At 37.8% G+C, this 16,311-nt stretch overlaps 1 protein-coding gene across 3 annotated transcripts in view; it reads right to left on the bottom strand.

Moving 5' to 3' along the window:
• Positions 1 to 5,919: 5,919 nt before the first annotated feature.
• The window catches only part of LOC113150009 (EGF-like repeat and discoidin I-like domain-containing protein 3), an 87,091-nt gene continuing 76,699 nt past the window's right edge, over positions 5,920 to 16,311 (bottom strand). For all 3 annotated transcript variants that reach the window (XM_026342375.1, XM_026342376.1, XM_026342377.1), the window contains 2 exons: positions 15,437 to 15,592; positions 5,920 to 7,369 (listed from right to left, as the gene is read on the bottom strand). In XM_026342375.1, coding sequence (XP_026198160.1) covers positions 7,220 to 7,369; positions 15,437 to 15,592 — 306 coding nt within the window. In that variant the 3' untranslated portion in view covers positions 5,920 to 7,219. The remainder of the gene's footprint in view (positions 7,370 to 15,436; positions 15,593 to 16,311) is intronic.

Here is a 16,311-nt window from a genome sequence, read left to right as displayed (position 1 = left end):
AGATCAGCAGAAACAGCAGGCTATTCTACTTTTTTGGCCTCATCTTCACTTTTATCAAAGGTTAACACATTATTCCGTGATGGTTGTAAAGTAAACCAGTTATAAGACATTTAGCATGGCATTTGCTTTGTTTACAGATACCCATTTTCTTCATCAGTAACCCTCCTCCCATGCTCCAAATGACCTTCTTCAATGGGGGCTGAGGGGCATCTGGACCAAATCCTAAACTGACTGTTTGTTTCAATGTTAGAGCTACAGAGCCATGCTGAATGGTGTGGCAGTTGGACAACTGTGCTGCAAACAATCTGCTCTTTCTTAAAGGATGTTTACCTCAACAAAATGAATCACAAGTCAGCTACAGAACATGCTGATTAAACTCATATCTATGCATTAATAGTGTCTTTTTGTCTCTGTCTTACATTTTGAAATAGTAATATTTTTTATTTGAACCCACCGGAATGGTGCCAGAAATCATGTTATGTGTAGCATCTGCAAGGCAGGAATCTACCAGCTGTAGTTCTGCAGGAAATCTTGTTAAGACAGTTGCCTTCATCAGGTGGGCTGTATCAGTTAGACAATAAAAGATCCCATTCCATGTTAGCATACCCCCAGACACAATCACAAGCCCACAGGCACTGAAAGCTGGATTTACCAAATGAATGTCACCTATTATATGATCAGCATAATGGTATCCATCATGGATCACAATTGCCTTACTCATCTTTGATGATGGCTTTTTTGTCTGTGGATTTACTGGATTCTATCTTTTTCCCATTGAATTCCCACTTGTTACATATACTGACATAACAACAAACACATGATTTGTTGGTTCTGACATGTTGAAAAATGAAAATAAAATGTAATAAAAATGTAATAACATAATTTCTAGCCTTTCTCTACATCACAGACAGCCCCTGTTACTGTTCCCCGTTTCTTCAATTTTCTTTGCCAGCCATGTCAGCAGGATCAGCAGGAGAGCATTTAATATGATCCAAGCTCTGTCATTTCTGCTCACTTGATAATGCAACGTTTTACAGAATAGACTGGACACACTCCTGATGGGAACAAGACCTTTATTCTCAACATGTTTCTACCAGTAGTTTTCTTGCACATTATTTAAAGAGCCAGGGAGACTTCAGATTACATTGCACTCTCTGTGAACATTTTATCCCTCACTTTTTTGAAATGGCCTTTTAAAAATAATCTTTCTGAATCATCATGAGCTCAACTTAATATCTCTTAACTCTATATGAAACACCACGCTTGAAACTTCAGGAGAAAAAGGTAAAATAAGGTGTTGAAATATATCCTGGAGAGACCTTGAACATATTTGATTTTATTAAGTTCTGTGATGCCATTCTGCAATATTTACAATGTATTATTGTTTGAGCTCTGGAGCTTGATGAAAACAAATGAATTATCACTAATGATATTAGTCTAGTTTATTTTTATAGAACATTTCATACAGCAAATACAATACAATGTCAATAATGCAATAAGCATAATAAAGTCACCATAATATTACTTATCTCTGTATGCAATATAGAATAAAAATAAAATACAGTGTTTGAAATAGATCCTTGGGAGACCTTCAACATATTTGTTCTTATTAAGTTCTGAGATGCCATTCTGCAATATTTCTAATATCTTAATGTTTCTTCTCTGAATATTTAAAGATGGTGCACCACCATTACCACCTTCAAAACAATCCAACACGTTCTCATATAAAGTATGTTCTATAATAACGTGTCTTAATGTCCTTTCACTTGAGGTTTATATAGTGCAGTGATCTTTTAAGCTGGAGACTCATTTCACCAGTTTGCAAAGCTAAATTTAATCATTGGGTTACCAGAATAAATGCAACTTGCCTTTTGATCGTGGTAATAATATTCTGCTCCTTGCATGAGAAAAGATAAGAGAAGTGAAAATGGAAAGGGAATGAAAAGGTCAAGAAACAGAGATGTCCAAACAATGAGAAAAATGTTATAATAAAGATGAAAAAAATGTTTGGTTATTTTGTTCCACTGGTAATTTCTTGAATAAAACAATAACTGGGAACCAGATCAAGACGCTGTGTATTGTTGTAGATAGTATAGTAGGTAGATGATATGTTTAAAACAATCAAACTTTTTTTATTTTTACAAATGGCATAATTGCTATTGGAGAAAATGACTGTGGCGTACTTGAAATGCAGAAACTGTACAAAAACAAACAAACAAACAAAAAACTTTCTGAAATCTATAAAGTACACATGCCGCCTATTTGATCAGAGAGATTGGGTCGATCATTTGCGTTCCCAGTATTGAGTCCTGCTTTGTGTTCTCTATTGATTAGTTGTTGGTAAAATGCAACATAGGAAACATCTATTTTAGCAGGGAATGATTGTGGGCACCAAGAAGTCCTCAGTTTGAATGTCGTCACTTTGAATGTCTAATCTTTACTGATCGAGCTTTAATTGAGAAGATGACTGGAATGAACGGATTGTTTTCTAATGACCTTTTAATTGCAGAGTAGCTTCACTCACCTGAGCTTTGCGGCAGTTACCCCACTCTGCACTAAGACTTTGATAACAGAGTCACTATCGGACATTTTTAATGCTGCTACTCACACGCTATGCCGCTGCCACAACTGTCAAAATTCATCTGAGAGACACACAAACTGGTGATGGTGGGGCAGGAAATCAATAAAGCAACCTAATGTGGTAAAACCACACTGAGCTGGAGTTTGATGGCATGGAGGAACGAAAAGAGCAAGCTGACAGACCGTTTTAAGTTTTTCCTGACCAATTAAAACACAAAGATGTGTGCTATCCAAATGTTTTTGCAAGAAAATAAATAAAAACATGTTTCCAGCTATGACAGTCATCATTAACAGTGTATACACTGTATTTCTATTGATTTTTATCTTATAAAATGTACAGGATGTTGCTGGTCAAATCCTGAATGAATTTTATAAAGTGATAAACCAACACATACCAAGTTGGCAAATAAGTCTAACACTGACACTTGTTGTTGTTGTTAAATATAAGGGTATATGTACAAGAAACCTATAGTCATATAGAAGTAAGAGTCCCTGTGTGTGTGTGTGTGTGTGTGTGTGTGTGTGTGTGTGTGTGTGAATATAAATAAACATAGATCTGCATTTCATGATAATAATAATATTAACAAACAAACAAAAGGTGTAAAAGACGTTAGGTTTTGTTTCATATCCCACATAATGTTTCTTTCAGAATAAACGGGTCTGGGTTCTTCTGGGTTATAATGTTTCATACTGAAGGACTTAACAAAAGAAAACAAATCTACAACATAGTTTTCACAGATATGTTTTTATTTGTCAAACTGAAAGAACTTTTATTTGAAGCAACATCTTTTTTTTGACTGTACACTGTTTCTCACGCTCCTCTGCAGGCTTCAACCTAAACAGCATTATATTAGGTACATTTTCTACATAGTGATTGACACTCAGACTGAGGAGGTAAGAAATAATACGTGAACAGCTGATGTAGGAATACAAAGGACAAGGAGTTTCCCTTTTAACATGGGAGTGGGAGTTTTACAAAGCACAAGACAGTTGATGGTGAGTACAAAGTAAAGGCTATTAGGTCATTATGATATGCAGGAACATAATGTGCCTGTGGACATCTCTCTTGCACTGTATTGTTTATAGTCAACATCATGCATTTTTCCTCAGAGTTTTGTAGCACGTCTGCTCCGTGTGAGCTAACAGGAAGCTAACGACAAAGATCCATCAATGCTGGCCAAGCGACTTGGCAATACAAAATTGAATAGTCAAAATGGAAAAAGCTGGAGACAGATGAGTTGTGAGAAATGATCTGATTATACTTATGCTGTGTCCACGAACGCAAGGAATTACAGGGGCTGATGTACATCAAGAAAAATTGTTGGACATCACTTCAGCAAACTTTTCCAAGACATTCAAATCTTTGGACACATTATGCATGTACTATATGATTTACTGTATGTCATTTTGAAATTTTCCAAACCAGAATACAACTGGCTACAATATACTTAATTCCAGTTATCCAGATAACGATCAAAACTTCACACAGTTACTTATAAACTACAACATCCATGTTGATGGCATGACAGCAGAAAATGCTCTGGCACACAAAACAAACCGAGCTCCAAAATGTTTTGACAGTGGCACATTTCTTGCTTTTCATTATTTTCGATGTAGAATTTATTTTCTTTGCCAATGTGTTTTTATTAATTAAATATCAAGAAGTGGAAATAACAGTGGAACTCACTCGCGTTTCCAATCTAGTCAGAAAACCACAACTGAAAAGGCTTCAGTGCATTAAATGAAGCCAGGTTTTCCTATAAATGTCTTACCTTCTCTTTCAGCCTGTGCTGCAGTCGCAGAACAGATGCGCTGTTTTCCTACAGTTTAAAATAATTGGGTATGTAAATGACTGAAAACTGATGATTCTTCAGTGAAACATTAAAGTAGACGTGATTCCCCTTCAGCTCCTACTGTAGCACTTAAGAGCTGCTCAAGAGTGGAAACCACATGAGTGATCCAGGTCTATTTTTAAGATGTGTACAATGGCACGTGAGGCTTGACTCTGATGTGACACCTCAGGTACTCGTTTATTTCCATTTATTTAACCAGCCAAGCATCACTGCAGGAAGCAGCCAACAGCAAAACACATACAGTGAAAACTACATAAATAGAATAGAGGAATGTTTGGACGTGATTGGCATAACAGCATTTTTATCCCCCCGTAACATTAATGTTTAAAGAGTTTTAGCACCCCTGAACCATTTGAACATGCAGAGAGCTGCTGTCAAGTAAAAATACCCACAAGCTCTTTACCGTTATATTATTTAAATTTGCTATGATTAAAAAAATGATAAAAAGACATGAAATCCCCTGAAATAAAGACGCTGTCCATACCTAATTCTTCTGTACAACGGTTGTTTTATGTATTTTGGATATTTGCTATCTCGTGAAAATAAAGAAAGCATCAACAGTTATTATTTGTGTTATCAAAAGAAATTACACAAAACAACTGACATTTTCTTGCACAGAAATCTTTGAAGGTGGCCAATAATACATTTGTGGGCTATTATGAGATATGACATCTATCCTGAGCTTTTTCATTGATTCAACTTAGATCTCCAAGAAACACAAAGACATTAACACATATTTTTATCCATCGGACAGCTGAAACAAATATATGTAAATAAATAAAAAGAAAAAAATGAGCGAGCACAAACAGTAATTCCAGATTCCAGATATCTTGGAAAATCTGTATTAATAATCAAATAGATCAAAATAAAAAAAATGGAAACTCCTTATGAGCAGTAAGACATAATTCAACTAGAGACAGCCGATAAGCCTCAGTGTCAGTGCTGCAGTACCAATTTGAACTGCAGTGCTTGTTTATTGTCTGACATATCAGTCATCTTCAGTAAGCTTTTGCAGTGTGTAGTAGTGTTTCAGAACTATTTAAAAACGCACATAAAAATAGGTCCCTAAATCAAAGCAATTTGCTCTCAGGCCTGGAGTTTTTTAAATGATTTGTCATAATATACATTTAATAATTCACCCACCATGCAATTTCTTAGTCTTTTACATATAATACAAGATCATTAATAGTGTTTTGATTGATGTAGTAATGCCAGTGTTCATTAGGGTAAAAGCATGGCTTGAGGAGGTGTAGTAATCAAAGTAAAAATACAGTGGCAATAAAAAAATATGTGAACCTTTTGGAAGTTCATGGTTGTCTGCGTTAATTTGTTATAAAATGTGATCTGATCTTCATCTAAGTCAAAAGTATTAACAAATATAATGTGACTAAAGTAATAACACAAAACTCACAGTACAAGTGGAAAAAGTATGTAAATTACTTGAACTATTTGAATAATGACCTCAAAAAAGCAAACATTCAAAATTCCATAGCATAGTTAAGAAAATTAGTTTGGAGATGTGGACTAGAGATTCTTCGACTGACAAAAAACACTTTTAATTTGCTCCGCACAAGAAGAAGACACTTATGTGAAGCATGCCTCACTTAAAGGAGCTTTCAGAGGCTGTAAGATTAATAATTGTTGATTTACAAAAATCCGGAAAGGGTTACAAAGTGATGTCAAAGACTTTAGAAATTCACCAGTTTACAGTTAGACAAACAATCTACAAATAGAGACACTCTGGGACTGTGGCTACTCTACCTAGAAGTGGGCGACCAGTCAAAATCACTCCAAGAGCACAACTTTATGGTTTGGGTCTGCTTTGCTGCATCAGGGCCTGGCCAGCTTACAGTGATTGAGGGGAACGTGAATTCCCAGGTGTATCAACAAATTCTTTAGGATAATGTGAAAATGTCTGTATGTCAGCTGAGACTCTGTAGATGTTGGGTGGTGCAACAGGACAATGACCTAAAATACACAACAGAATGGATTCAGAAAAACAAAATCATCCATTTGGAGTGGCCAAGTCAGAGTCCAGACCTCAACCCAATAGAGATGCTATGGAACGAGGGTTCACATACTTCCGCTTTCACTATGCAGTTTATATAGTTGTTCTCAATAAAGACATGACAGATCTGATCTCTTTTTGTGTTATTATTTTAGGCACATTCAATTACTAATACTTTGGACTTACATGAAGATCAGATCACATTTTTGACAAATTTCTGCAGAAAATCATGAAATTCAACACATTCACATAGTTTTTCTTGCCACTGTATATTCAATATGTGATAACGCGTGACCTCTACATGATATATTCATGATATATTAGTTATGGTATGAAGTTGGTTAATCATGTTGAATGAAGCACGGCAGACAGATTTCACACCCTTGTTAAAAAGTGACACTGTACAATAGCTTCCATGGCAACAAGTTAAAACCACAGTGAGACCCCCTTTTCCACCTCCACCCTCAACCCCACCCCTCCCAAATATATTACAGAAGTTCATTCCAAACAGCGTGGTAACTCTTGAGAATAAAAAGACAAGGATCACACTTTGAAGAGTAAACTAAAAGACAAAAGTGGATTAGGGGCAGGTTTCAAATTATTGTACAAAATAACAAACAGCAACCCACCACAACCAAACACTTATTCTTGAAAAATCCATTGGAAATTCATTTCTTTTTACAGGTTGCACAGTTTATTTTTGAAATACTGGGTGGGATACTCCAGTATGCCAAGGGACGGGGGGGGGCGATGGCAAGAAAGATGGAGGAAAGTGACTTCACTCTTCCTCTGTGCATCCGAGTATTTCTACACGCAAGGTGATCCTGCCGTACCATGACCAGGGAAGGATCCGGATGAGCCGAGCGTAGATGGGTGGGTCTATCACATTCTTTCTGTGTGTGTCGTTGTCAAAGTTCCCCTGAAACACCTGTGAAAAACAACAGCATGTGGGAATTTGAACTGATTATTTCTTCATATTAAATCTGCACTGATGTTTTTGTGTCTCCTCGACTACGGTTTCTTCACACAAACAAACCACCATGAAAACCCATCAAAACATTCAAGGTCTTTTAATATAAAAAATATATATATATCCAAATGCTTCAGAAGTCAAACTAGTGTGGGCAAATATCTTCATTGACAAACCACAGAAACCAATTCGGATGTCTTTTTATTGGCTGGAAAAACATCCCTGGCATATTTCTTGGTTGATTTCACCAGACTGTTACCTTAAAGGCCTCATGCCTCAACTGGTACTGAATGAAGTGCAGCCAATCGGAGCTTCAATTCAAACCCTGCCAATGACAGTACATTCTCTGAACTCGTTCCTATTCCTGGTTCTTTTATTTTTCATCGGTTTAAGTCTATAAACAACAGTTCAAGGGTTAACCAAGAACCACGCATATGCAAATGTAACTGTCATACTGGGATGCTTGCTCTGCTGTTGATTATTAGAAGATTTGTGTTAGTGTGCGCTTAATAGACAGTAGAATGAAGTATATTAAAAAGAAATGTATCTACAGAGACTGCTTCATTGAAGGATATGATCATTTCAATTAAACAAACATGATTATGTCAGTATAATTAGGATGTGATGGGATTCACCGTTGTGTGGAATAGAAAATCAGTGGGCTAAATCCAAGCAGGTGCAGGAGAAGGGGGTACAACCTTTTTTTTTTAGAACAGAATATCCTCTGATTTCCTTTCAGGTGTGGATTCTGGACTTAACCAGTCAAAACATACAACATTTAATTACATTGAGCACTACAACAATGACCAGGAAGGAAGAGATTTGAAAGTGGAACCATTAACACAGACATGCTAATTACAAACATGATAATAGAACATGGTCAGACAATTTGTGTTAATGTTTCAATCACACATACACACAAACAACAGAGACACTGGGGATGCTTTTATTATAAACTGAACCTTGAAAGACACATTGGCGCCGACCATTGCAGGTTGGCTGGAATAGTGGTAGCTTGAGAAAGCACCCGCCTGGTCAAAGTTAATGTGTATGATGTATTTAAAGTGAGGTGCCACAGCGAGGCTTTGAAATTTAAAACATACACATGTAACATGTTAAAGGATCCTAATGGTTTTAACACATTTCTCAACAAATAACCAGAAACAACACTATTGTTTCTCAAACAACTCCATTTTGTAAGGTCTTCAAACTTTTGCACTGTAAAGTGCCTTGAGATGACTTCTGCTGTGATTTGATGCTATACAAATAAAACTGAATTGAATTGAATTAAATCCTGCTTTAAAATGAATGAAACCTAGAAAATATATACTTTCAGGTTATTATAACTTTAAGCATTCAAATCCATATAGATGTGTCTGCACGAATTATATTCATTCAGTCTGCTGCGTTTGAAATCTCTGCACTCTCATCCATCATAATAAAAAAAGCAGAAAACTTCATAAAAACGAAGCTAAACCTTTCAATTTATTTTCTAAAGAGAGAACTTATGATAAAATATATTACGGTCAAACAAACAAGTTATTGATTTTCTTTTGTTTTTGGGTTCTTACCTTAGAGAATACCACTTTTGTTAAGGCTGTTTGTAATTATCCAATATAATAGCTTGTCTCGGTACCATGTTAAAATACTTTAATGGGCATTTTAGGCCATGTTAGCCTGGTGTTTCTGCTTGTAAAAGCCTGAAGCATTATAATTTAAAATCCTATTTCTTTTTGAGCCTAATGCCACTGATATAAAATGAATCTCAGTAAAGCCTATATATGTATATATTATAAGTCTCAATATGGACACAGTATTGTTACTATGAGTATACAGAAGCATAACTTGCTATATAGGAATTGCCCTCAGACCCATATGTAGTGATGTAACAGTCTTCCAGACGTGTGCTTTTCACTTTATATGCTGTAATTCCTTATTTGGTGCATTTGGTTCTGATGTTCTCTGTCATTCTGTCGAGTTACTGAGGACTAAAGCTGAAGTCATGTGACAGGTATACAGTTTCATTACTTTTTTTATTCCACATGTCAAACACAAACGAGTTCATGCCACCTTTTCATCCCACATTCTTTTTTTTAACATTTTCCTCCAGCAGCGAAGCCCATTCTCTTCCATTTCTCTCTCATCTATATTGTAGCATGCCGTTTAGACTGTTACTCAGACAAGGTTTCTATCTGCAGACAAGCAAACAATACTACACCACATGGCATTCTGCCCTCTCTGTCAGCTCTCCCTCTTGCTCTACATTGTACAATGTAGCCTTTTCTTTTTATAAATTTTAAATACCTTCCAAAGTGCTTAATAATAAGAGCAAAAAGCATTAAATATTTAAGACTCCCTTTCCTTGTATTTCTGTGCTTTCTTATTCCATATATACACATTAACTGCTTGGCAGTTCATCTCATGAGGGTAATGTAGCTTACCCTAAGATTTATACATTATTATGTGCTGACATCTCCTTTTTACTTTTTACTGCATTGTATTTAGAGTTATTTGATATTTGACAATGGGAAGTGTTTCCACAACTGTAATGTGACAACCAGCACACAATACACATGGTACAATATAAAAGTCAGGACAGAGACGCCATAAAAGCAGCAGCTGATTAAAGTATGACAATAATCTTTCCTAGACTGTCTGGGGTCCTGCACAGAGTCTCTATAATAACAGGATACAGTCTGGAAGAGGGTATCTGAAGAATCAATATCGGGACATGTTAGGAAGAAGAATAGAAAAGAAATGAGCACGGTGATGAAAGTAACAATACCCCAGAAAAGAACTTAATAGACAGCAAGATTCTGCTTTGTTTGGCGTCAGTAACTGAACGGATGTAAACCACCATACAGAAACAGATGCAAACAGCACCTGCAAATGTTATGAAAGCTCTATGGCACTTAGCCACCTGTCATTTACCAAAGCATTATAAACAGGTTTTGTTGTCACAAATGGAAGCAATGCAAGCCTCACAGTCATACCACGTATGGATAGCATCAAGAGGAATTAAAATGTTGTTAATAGTGTCTATCCTAATAAAACACTAGTGAAAATAAACACAGAAAGAACAGTTGTGTAGTAGGTTGAAATTAGAAAGCTACTGCAGCTTAAACTTGACCTGTGGTGAGCCTGTTTAACATCAGAACAAGAGCCACCAGCATCAGACAGATGGGGCCCGACTGGAAGTATTTGTGCTAGCTGCCAAATACTGGTATTTGGTAATACTTCAACAAAGTGGTTGTTTTTCACTTTGAACTATTAAATTGAAAACTGTTGCCAAGCGGACTTGAGTGGCAGCACTAGAATAGTAAAGCTCAGTTCATAATCTCCCCCTGCCAAGGTGTTTTGTTTCAAATTTCACAGTGAAGTTTTGTTTTAAAAATGTAGAAACTAATACTTCTCACTTCACCAACGCTACGCATAAAGACACAAACATTCATTTCTGTATGCGTTTCTCAGACTGACCCGGGAGCCACAACTCTGCTCCCAGCTATTGATTTTCTAGGCTGGTATAGAGTCACGGGTATGCATTACTAAGGGAGCCCTTGTGTGCCTCTGGAGACACCACTGCCCATTCTCCATTATTTAAACTGGCGGCACAGGTCAAATGCGCGGGTCGCTCACATCTCTTTGCTCTATGCCCTCATGTTGCCTGAACCAGCAGTGGTGATACCAGAAAAAGTCAACCACGTCTCTATTGAAAGGTCAAGTGCAGCGTGCCAGCTTAGGATGAAGCTGGCCATATGCTCCTGTTATTATTACATTATCTAGTTATGGGTTTTCCTCATCCTGACCTCTATTAAACATTGCAGCCAATATTTCCCAAGAGTTTAGAAAAAGGAAATATGACTATTAGCGGGTAATCTTAAGATGATTGTATTCACAGCCATCTAACACCGAGTTACCCTCTGACCTGGAGGGAATTGAAGGCCCTAATGGCTAATTAACCCTTCGTCACCTGAATGAAGCAGAATTAAACATAAGTCAATTACTTTTGTGCTTGACTACCCCCATCAACTGTGTAAATATTAGCACCCAGGAAAGAGCAGTGGTGACCCAGGTGTGGAGAAGTGTGGTACAAGTGGGAATTCAGCCATGTCGATATGTATAATTATGGACTGTATCCCTGTTTAATTATGTTTAAACAATAGACTATTTTGTTACCTGTCTCATTTACAAGTGCAGTACACATGTATTTGGGATTTGTGTAAAGAAAAGGCAAACAAGGTACTCTATGGATTTTGCAGAGGGATACTTTAGTGTGTGCCACTGTGTCCCGCTTTGACAACATCTGTATTCTGACTGAGTCTCCTCTCTCAATCTAGATCTAACTGCCTGTAGCCTCTGCCACACAGGAGCTGGAGGGGGGAGCTGAGGAGAATACTTACAAGGCTCTACCACTGTGCCTGAACCAGACACCCAGACACACACACACACACACACACACATGCGCAGTATACCCCTGCCAAGTCAAGCATTGTGGTGTGGCAGGAGAAGCCTCGGGAGTCCAACAGCCAAATGTGTCCTCCAGCACTAATGGCTGCTTCAGCTGACTGAAGGGGGAAAACACCTTGAAGAATCATACATCTGAACAGCCCCTTGGCTCTGTCTGGGGACAAACTGATTGACATTCTCAGAAACCTTGCAAAACACGCCTGCCCTCTAATACAGAACGTACACACTCAGATTAACTCATACATACAACATTAACAACACAGAGGAGGGTTTAGATGATTATAGGAATGCCTATAGGTTACTGAGATATCACTAGTGTTTTTCTACACTTCTCATTGCGATCGCAGATGATGCTTGCTAGGCCTTTGGAACGCATCCAGTGCTCAGTATTGAGATTACTTGAGCGAAAATCATGCTGAGCATGCAGTGGCCCGGATCCAAAGATCATCATGGGTGTTGAAATTATAAACTCCTCAAGCAAGGGATTTGAAAATTCTGGGCATCGGCTTCTGCACTGGCTCCGCAAGAAGGATAAGGGCATGAATTGATATACGGCTACTGAGGGGTATTATTTGCTTTAACAAGGTGCTGTCATATTTCAGCTTTATATCTATCACACTGACGCCCCGGTCCCACAGCTCTTGTTCCCCTTACGCCAGCCAACCCACCGCACCAATCCCTCCACAATAAAGTATAAGTAAAAGCCCTCCTTTAAGAAAATCTCATTTTGAAATCATCTAACTTCTGTGGTTTTTATGAGAAAGTCAGATATCATAACTGATGTTTTTATGTGCACAAACATAAGAATATAACAGATAATATGTTATGGTGTCCCTAATCCCCTTTCATAGAAAGCAGATATCTACAAAGTAATCTAAATTAATTAAATTATAAAACAGAAATGATTCCATATATATTCACCCCTCAAATCTAAATCATCACTGGTGCAGCCCCTTTTACGCTGATGGCTTTACTATTTTACTACGCTTCAATGTCCACAAGTGGTTTGTGGAAGGCAGCAGAAGAATGTGGTCAGGCCTTTGGTGACAGCCCAACCACGTCACGTTATTATGATTAACTAAACTTTAACTTTATTCATAATTTCCTTCCTTTTCCAGAACTGAGCATCATAGTGGTTCGAGTAACGTTTCTCCTGCAGCTCCTCGTCACCTACACATTGCTGCAGGGAACTGTATCTGTGACCAGAATCCCTGTGCTCATGTTGATCTGGACACGCTTCAACTGTGTTTGAGTCTAAATCATGTGTTAAATGTGTGAAACTAGCAAAGTCACATCACAGTTCATCCTCCAGTAATGTATTGAGGGTGGTACATATCTGACGAACATCATGCTGCTAAAGCCGGGGAAGACTCTGAAGTCAACTGGAGGAAGATTTTATGGTCTCAGGAGACCAAAATTGAGCTTTGTGGTCATCACACTAGATGCTATGTTTGGCGTAAACCCAACGTTGCACATTAACATACATTAAATCATCACTGCATGGTGGTGGCAGCAGCTGTTGGGAGGCTTCTCTGCAGCAATATTGGGAGGATTGTAAAGGTTGAGGGTAAATTGAATGCAGCAAAATATAGGGAAATCCTGAAGGAGCCACTCGTATAAACAAATTAGCTTTTAACTGCCACGTCCAAGCAATTTAAGAGGATTTGTGTCATTCACCAACTTTTCCATACTTTGATTTTTCTCTTCCTGGTTGGTTCGATCGAAATTGACGATGCAGACGTGTCGTATTATGAACACACAAGTTCTCCTTGAGGAGAAGACATTTAATTACAGTAGCTTGATCGGAATGAATTTGGAGTTTGAATATGATTTAATTATAATACACAAGCGATTCAAAAAACTTAATGCTTAAATGAATCTGTTCACCATCACAGTTTACCGAGTTAATGAGAGGTATTTTAGATTTGAGTGATTTTCCTGCCATATGTCAGCGCAGCAGCTTCTACATTTCAGTATTAAGTCTCCCTCCTAATTGCTGCAGTATTTTAAGGCAGGCCATTGTCAATTACCAGACTCTTTTTTTCAAACACTCCACAGTATAACATCCATTGTATTATTATTTTGACCACATCGTACATCCTAGATCACTGGGTGTCCAATCCTGGTCCTCAAGGGCTACTGTCCTGCTTGTTTTGCAACCAGCCCATCACTTCACGTCTAATTGGCAGAACACACCTGACACAGGTAATTAGCATTGGGTATGGCCGAGATATTAGGAAAACAGGCAGGACAGTGCCCTTGTGGACCAGGATTGGGAACCCCTGTCTATCTCTGCTCTGTTGACACCTCGATGACACCTCAAGTTACAATGGCTAATATTTTACTGTCTTCTAATGCATCTGGTGGACTCCATTAAATTAGTTCTGCTTCAGTTTGCTGATTTCTTAAAGCATACGTGAAGTTCTGCCGTGTGATTTCTTTTCAATGTTTGTGTCTCATACGACCATGTTTCCAATGAAACTTTCCCAAAATTTAACTAGAACAGGCAGCTTTATGTGGACAGTTCAGGAAGATTGATTATGTTAGTGACCAAATCTCATTAACGCTAACTCCTTGTGAAAAGGTGGGATTAATCAGTCTGAAACAATCAATTTTCGACTAGTGATCGAGTCAGAGCCCGACCGTCAACCCACAGTTCACTGTTTGTTCGAACTGTTCATTCACGATCCCCATGAAACTTGACAGAGCGTGTGTAAGCTGCAAGTCTGCGAGTCTTTCAGTGGATCAGTGTGAAAAAGACCAAATTAAATTTGAGCATTATTCAAAAGGGTAGTTAATACTTTTTCTTTTATTACTGTATAATAGATTTTTTTCAAGCACCTTTGTTTGTTTGTCCAATTTATTGTCCATGTATAAATTCTACCGGTTTTCTATTGTCAACCCATCTCCTGTACACAAATAAGCAGAAGAAGTAGGGCTTATCTTTCAATAACACAGCAAGAGAGAGAAGTAAACACTACCTCTCTTGCCACCAGTATCTGAAAGACAAGAGGCTTCAGCTTTAGCTGTAACCTGGCGCCTGCAGCTCTCCTGATATCAGCAAAGAGGCTGCTGCAGACCTGCACTGTCTCTATTGTCGTGGGCGATTGGAATGGACATGTGTACTCTACTGAAGGGCTGTAAACAAGACTTTCAGCATAGCACTGGTTGGGCCAGTTGACAGCACAGTCTTATCTGATCCCAAACCAGACAGAGGCAATAGGACAGACCAGGCATGCTCAGAGCTCAGAGCCACAGATAAGGAGATGCTAAAGGGAAGTGGAAAGGAGAAACAGACAGGTCCCAAAATGGACATTTTCAGTTTCTTTTTCAGTTTCAACAGTTTTTTGACATCTGCTTCTTTGTATTTTTGTCTCCTTCAGGTTTTTGTCCACAGAATCACAGTACCCATGAACTTGGATTTATGAAACCACAGTATTTTTCAGTATGTTTTCATTGTGAATATGACATATGTGTTTCATCATCTATATACGGCCTTGTGAAAATGTTGGTTGATATGACTTAAGCCTGTCATTATGTGGTGTGGACGTTACTCACCTTGTCCTTCCTTTGCTTCTCATCTTGGTATATATTCCACCTCTCCCCGTCATTGCTGTAAGCAACTTTGTATGAGCCAACAAACTGGACATGGCCAAAGTCTTTAGCTCCCTGGGTGATGATACCTGTGACCTTGGTTGGCACAAGTAGGTCCACCTGAGAGTAGCACAGGCCACAAGAGAAGAGAAACAGAGAGAATAAGAGAATAATGATTCATTTCATTGCTACATGTATATACTACTGATACTTGAGCAGCAAAAAAGTGCCAGAGATGGTAGATTTGTCAGCATCTTTATTTATTACTGGTTTACTGTAGAAAGATGCAAGAAGTCACTTTCAATTATTCACAGAATATTGAACAACAACAATCAGCAGAACAGAAACTGCGTGTTACAGCAGCTTTTGAGACCAAGGCTTCTCCATTTGGGTTAATTTTTAATAGGTTCTAATTTGTTGCAAACAATTTATAGTGCAAGGTTTGTAGGCAAGAAACACACAAACTATTACTTTTATTGACAGTTTAGTTAAGGTGAACCCCACAATGCAATAGGTACTATAGCACCTCCACATGTATCTACAGTTGTAGTTATGTCTAAAGCAGGTCAAGCTTTTTTCTAAGTAAGATTTTTTCCAATTATGTCAAATAAATAATGTATGTTAACAACTTAAAGTAAAAGAGAAAGATGATGCCTCCTTACACGAGCCATATAGTGTGTACAGTGTAAGAATACTTATTGTAATGGAAATAGTGAAAAATCCTTCACTCCCAGCTGCTCTTTCATAAGCATAAAGCAGCGGGTGTTGTATAATGCTCATTCCACATAATGGAAACTGTCCAAAAATACCATTACATCTGTGTAGCCCATTAAACAAAT

This window comes from Anabas testudineus, chromosome 9, assembly GCF_900324465.2.
Source record: "Anabas testudineus chromosome 9, fAnaTes1.2, whole genome shotgun sequence".
NCBI classification, from domain to species: domain Eukaryota; kingdom Metazoa; phylum Chordata; class Actinopteri; order Anabantiformes; family Anabantidae; genus Anabas; species Anabas testudineus.
Note: the sequence above shows the minus strand (reverse complement) of the source record. Positions and strands in the feature narration are given on the sequence as shown.